Here is a 5,196-nt window from a genome sequence, read left to right as displayed (position 1 = left end):
GCAGTGGGGGGGTGGGCGAGCCCCCAGCAGGGGTCCCGAGGAAAAGTCTGTCTGGCGCCAACCCCTCTATGCCACCCACCAAAGAGGACTCAGGGAGACCAGCCTCTGCCCCTGGGCAGCTCCAGGCTGGCACTGCCACTGTGACTGAGGCGTGGCTGAGCACCGACAGCTGCAGGTGCCCTCAGGTCTCCTGCTTCTCAGATGTGCCTGAGGTGCCGTGACCTCAGGTGAGACCTGTGGGTTCTCTGGGCTCTGGGCTCTGCTTCCTCAGCAGCGGGCTCGCGCTGGTCCTCGCTGTGGGTCAGAACGGAATGATGCTCCCTGCTCAAGGTGGGGGGCTTGGGGGTAAGGGTCCTCCTGGAAAGTCTGGTACCCTCCCTACTGGGTTCCTTGGCTGGTCAGTGCTGCCTTGAAGCCTAAGGGGCCAGAGATGCCTGGCTCCCCACCCTCAGGACCCCAGAGGTCTCGTTGGCATTGCCTGGCGCCCCAAACACAGCCAAGCACGAGGCTGACCATTCTGCTCTGAGCCCAGGAAGTGAGTGCTGTCCACTGACAGGAACCCCACTCTCAAAGTGAAAGACCCCAAACAGGGACCCCAGGATGACACAGCAGGGCTGCGGCCCAGGAAACAGGCCGGGCAAGGTGGACCTGGTCTGGTGTGCATGGCCCTTGGCGTTCACATGGGCTCCGGGCTCTGAGCAGGGCCTGCCCAGACGGCCTGTCCCCTCCTGCCCCCCCGCCAGGGTGGTGGGGAAGTGTCTGCCCTTAGGACCCCTGAGGCTCCTGCCCCCCCAGCCCCTCCCAGCCCAGTAGCCCCAGGAAACCGGAGCTGGCTGGCTGTCGAGCAGCCAATCCCAACACTGGAAGGAAATGTTTATTTTCTTCTCCAAATTGCCCCAGCTGCTGCGTGGTGGCTGAATGAGCCCTTTGAGCTGTTAGAAGCCCCCATTGTGGGCGGCCACAGCTGGGGGGGCCTGGGGCTGGGGTATGGAGGGGATGGGGCCTCGGCACTGCTTGCCAGTGACCAAAGCCGGGGGTCAAAGCTATTAACAGGCACCAAGAGAAGTGGTGGTGGGGTGTCCTGAGGGGATCCCCAGGATGGAGTCTGAAGGCAGAGGCTGGCCCCACCAGAAGGGGAGGGCCGGTGAGAGGGCCCGAAACCCAGCCCTGCCAACACGCCTCTGAGGCAGGTACCTCCTTCTTCCCATTTTGCAGGTGAGAAAGCTGAGCTCAGAGAGGTGAAGTGACTAGGCTAGGAACACACAGCCCGGGCCTGGCAGAGGCGGAGTCCCAAGCCCGGCCCATCTGATTGCAAAGTTCATACTCCTTCCCTGTCCTGGTTGTCAAGAGCCCTTCCGCTCACGCCAAAGGGGCCAGGCCTGGGAGGGGGCGGCCCGGCTGGGTTGAAGGGCCACATAGGTGGCCTGAGCCCAGTGCTGTGGGTGGTCAGGGAGGGGCGGGGCAGCCCTGCCTAGGGTGCAGCAGAAGAGGAAGGACTGGGTCAGCTGCATCCACACAGGCCCCACCTCTCCTCCCAGCCTCAGCGTGGAGGCAGGAGCTCTACCTGCTGCCTGGCTAGACCCGGCCCTTTGGGGCTGGACAGAGGGTGGGGAGCCTAAGGCACCGATTCCCCAGCCACGTCCACACAACTGCGGGAGCTGCTGGACAGGAAGACTCTATTCACCCCCACCCGCTGGATTCCGGGGCTCCTTGGCTGGGCCCCAACACCCCACTGGGCCCCAGCTCTGCCCCTGGCAGGGTAAGGCCTGGAATGTTAGGCTACTGCACCCCGACAGACGCTGAGGGAGACAGGAGCACAGACAGCTTTCGGGCAGGGGTGGGCATGAGCCCGAGTGCAGAGCACCTCCCGCTGCCTCTTGAGGTCAGGCCTCCGCCCTGCAGCGCCACACCCCGCCCTTCCTTCCCGGCCCCAGAGCTGCCGAGTATCTCAAACTCGCTAGCCCAGAGGCTCGGAGCAGCTGGACCCGGGGCCCCTCCCCACCTCACCAAGGCCTCGCTTCTCAGGCCAGACGGGAGGGCCTTCTCTTTATGCTACAGGGCTACGTCAAGTCTGCCACCATCACCGATCGGCCAAATGGGTTCTAACCGGGCCCTGGAGGACCGAGAAAGAACAACACCTTCGGTGCATGGCGACGGCCAGCCTTCCTGCCTCCGTTCAGTACCGCCGCTGCGCGCAGCTGTGCACACTGGCTGACAGAGCCTGGAGAAGAGCGACTATGCATCATCCAGGCATTTACTGAGCACCTGCTCCGTGCCAGGCACTGTCTGCTCGGAAGTCCTGCCTGAGATCTAGCTCTGAGGGTGCCTGCTGCATCCACCAGGCAGTGGGGATAGAGACCCCTTCAGGGGCCTCGGCCCAGAGGCCTTTCTCCTCCTTTCTGTTTGGTAGGGTCCCTGGGCCACGGGATCTTTCCCAGGAGATGCTGTGTATCTCTCCAGGGCTGCAACGTCCTTTACCGTTTACAAACTTTGAGGACAGTAACAGCACTTGAACGTCACCCCAGCCTTGGGCAGAGGCACCCCACTCTCCAACGAGAAAGCTGAGCTTGGAGGGAGGTGTCTCCAGCAGGGACACGTCTGCCACAGGCTCCTTGGACAAGTCATACCCCAGTTTTAAAGGGTGCACTAGGAGAGTAACCCCATCTCCCCAGGGATACTGAGCTGATCCCGGGGCCAGGCACCGGCATGGCACGCGGTGGGAGTCAATGAATGCGGGCTGTGCGAGTGCACAAAGGGCCTCGGCCAGGCCGAGCCAGAGCACCACACGGGCAGTGAACGGCCTCCGGACGGGCTTTTGGCCTGGAGCCCCAGGACCACGTCCAGGTCCTGGTCCCCCTCCCCCCTCCCGTGCTGTACCTTGGATGGGGGTCTGGGCCTGGCTGTTGAAGTGGCTTGTGGTGCTGAGCGAGCCGCGGGGGCTGGGCATGCTCGGGGTCACCCGCATGCGCACCCGGTCCAGGTCGCCGAAGCGGTCGGGGAACGCCTTGGTCTGGTCCTCCAGCTTCTGCCGGTGCCCTGCAGAGCAAGGGGAGCCCGTCAGCAGCTGGTCCCCGAGAGTCTCGGGGAGACAGAAATGCCTCCTCCGCCGGATATTCTCCCCGAGGTCTAAGCTCAGGCTTCTGCACGAGACCCTCAGTCACGAGCAACCTCCTCCTCGGGTTCTCCACAGACTTTCTGCAGAAAACGGCCCTAGGTACGGCCCCGGGGCGGCCACAAGGACCTTCCTGCCTTCTTGAGCAGGGCCACCCATTCTCACACCTGACCCTCCACAGCACACTGTCTGGCAGGAGGGGAAACTGAGGCCACAGGCATGGGCAAGGGACTCCAGCAGGCTCCCATGGGGATCAGGAAGAGAACCAGGAGAGCTGCCACCTTCTGCCTCCCAGCGCCCCAGGCCCCACCCCACCCCCGGGAGGCAGCCCTGGGATGAGACTGTCACTCCCTCCCGCCCTGAGTCACTCGGACCCACAGGCCTTCTCCTGTCAGGCCTCAGACAGAAGGACACGATCGCCAGGACACGAGCAAAGGCCGTGGGTGCTTCTGACGGGAAGGTGGGGACAGGGACCAGAGCACCCGGAGGAAGTGCCAGCATTTCCCGTCACCTTCTTCCACGGCCCACACAGGAGGAGCCCAGCCTCTGCTCCCAGGCCCGAGGGTGCTGCAGGCTCAAGGTGGCCATGCCCCTGCCTCGTGCAGCCAGCAGAGCCTCTCTCAGGGTCCTCGGAAGACATGGAGCTTACAGGGACCACACTCACACACACACACACTCACACACACACACACTCACACACACACACCCCACTCTTCAATGACTCACTTTACATTTCACAAGCAGCACACGAACATCTACAAAAATGAAAGCATTGCAGACAGGGCTGTGGCTCCTGGGAGCCCCCTAAGCCCCTCCCCAGAAGTCCCCGTGTGGGGTCTTCCCTTCCAGCCTCCGTTTCACACGCCTGGAAACACAGAGCAAGTTTCTCGTGGAACTTCCCTGAATGGGCTCAGCCGGCCGTGCCATCCCGTCATTCGCCTTCCTAGTCGCGCACCCTGGACCGCCGCCTCGGTTTTCTGACCCGTAAAATGGGGCGATAAGCCAGCCCCAAGACCACACAGAGTCCCCACAAGGAGCCCGAGGACTGCCCGCTACGCCAGTGGGGGTCCCCCGCGCCCGCTGCTCACATTCACTGGGCAGAGTTTACTCAGCCAATCTTCTCAGGTGGACGGACACTCAGGTAGTTCCCAAATGTCCTGCACGACCCCCGCACGTGTGAAACTCCCAGGCACGACCCTGTTCACACCGTGTGTCGGGGGTTTGTCCAGGCAGAGGGCTGAGCATTCCTGGGCTCTGCTGCTCAGCCCGACAGGAGGCTGCCCATCTGCTCCAGCGACGCCGCGGGAGGGGCCAGGCAGGCCAGGGGCCCTTTCTCCTTTCACAGGCCAGAGAAACTGTGGCTCACGGAGGTCAGAGTGAGGAAGGGGGACGGAGTCCCTGGATCCCTTGGAAAAGAACGCGGGGAGGAACCCAGGGAGAGGGCAAGGCCTGCCTGAGTTCTTAGGGCTGCAGTGATGCGGGGAACTTCCTAGACTGACAGGGAGAGAAGAAGAGAGAAGTAGGTGGGAGTTAAAACAGAATCCTCACCGTCCTTCCTGAGGCCTGGAAAATGGCATCTTTGGGGAAAAGTGTCGACCACCATTGAGAATGAGGGGAGAGAGTCAGAGGCCTAGCAAGGGGCCTCACTGCTGGTTTTCAAAATGGGGATGCAATGGGTTCCGGGACCCCAGACCCTGTGCTCTCTACACACCCCTGCCGCACGCTCACATGGGCCTCTGAGAGCCCGCAGAAATGGAGCAGGAGTCCTGGGAGCCACGCTGGGCTCAGCAAGACGCCAAGAGCCAGGGAACCCACTTCCTCCTCCTCTGAGGCCCCAGGCCTAGAGCCCAGGGGACACTCAACAGCTGGAATGAAACCACTCGGCCTCCAGGCAGGGCCCCGCTGCTGCCTCCTAGGACCCTTGGTAACAACGGGACAATATGGGTTGGGGGTGAGCTCAGCTGGAGCCAGGGCCCAAAATGCAGATGCCTATGGGGGCTGGCAAGTCAGGTAACCGAGGCACAAGGGATGGGTGGGGACGGGGGCAGACCAGAGAGGATGTGCCTTGTAAGGGGGGTAGTCAC

The 5,196-nt window shown here is 62.9% G+C and overlaps 1 protein-coding gene across 1 annotated transcript in view; it reads right to left on the bottom strand.

Annotated features, from left to right (window-relative positions):
- The window catches only part of RUNX3 (runt-related transcription factor 3), a 54,515-nt gene that overhangs the window by 31,508 nt on the left and 17,811 nt on the right, over nucleotides 1-5,196 (bottom strand). The window contains exon 4 of the mRNA XM_014546762.1: nucleotides 2,878-3,036. Within this exon, the coding sequence (XP_014402248.1) occupies nucleotides 2,878-3,036 (159 nt within the window). The remainder of the gene's footprint in view (nucleotides 1-2,877; nucleotides 3,037-5,196) is intronic.

The sequence above is a fragment of the Myotis brandtii genome, unplaced genomic scaffold (assembly GCF_000412655.1).
Source record: "Myotis brandtii unplaced genomic scaffold, ASM41265v1 scaffold456, whole genome shotgun sequence".
Lineage (NCBI taxonomy): Eukaryota > Metazoa > Chordata > Mammalia > Chiroptera > Vespertilionidae > Myotis > Myotis brandtii.
The sequence above is the reverse complement of the archived record's forward strand: the minus strand, read 5'-3'. Positions and strand labels throughout refer to the sequence as shown.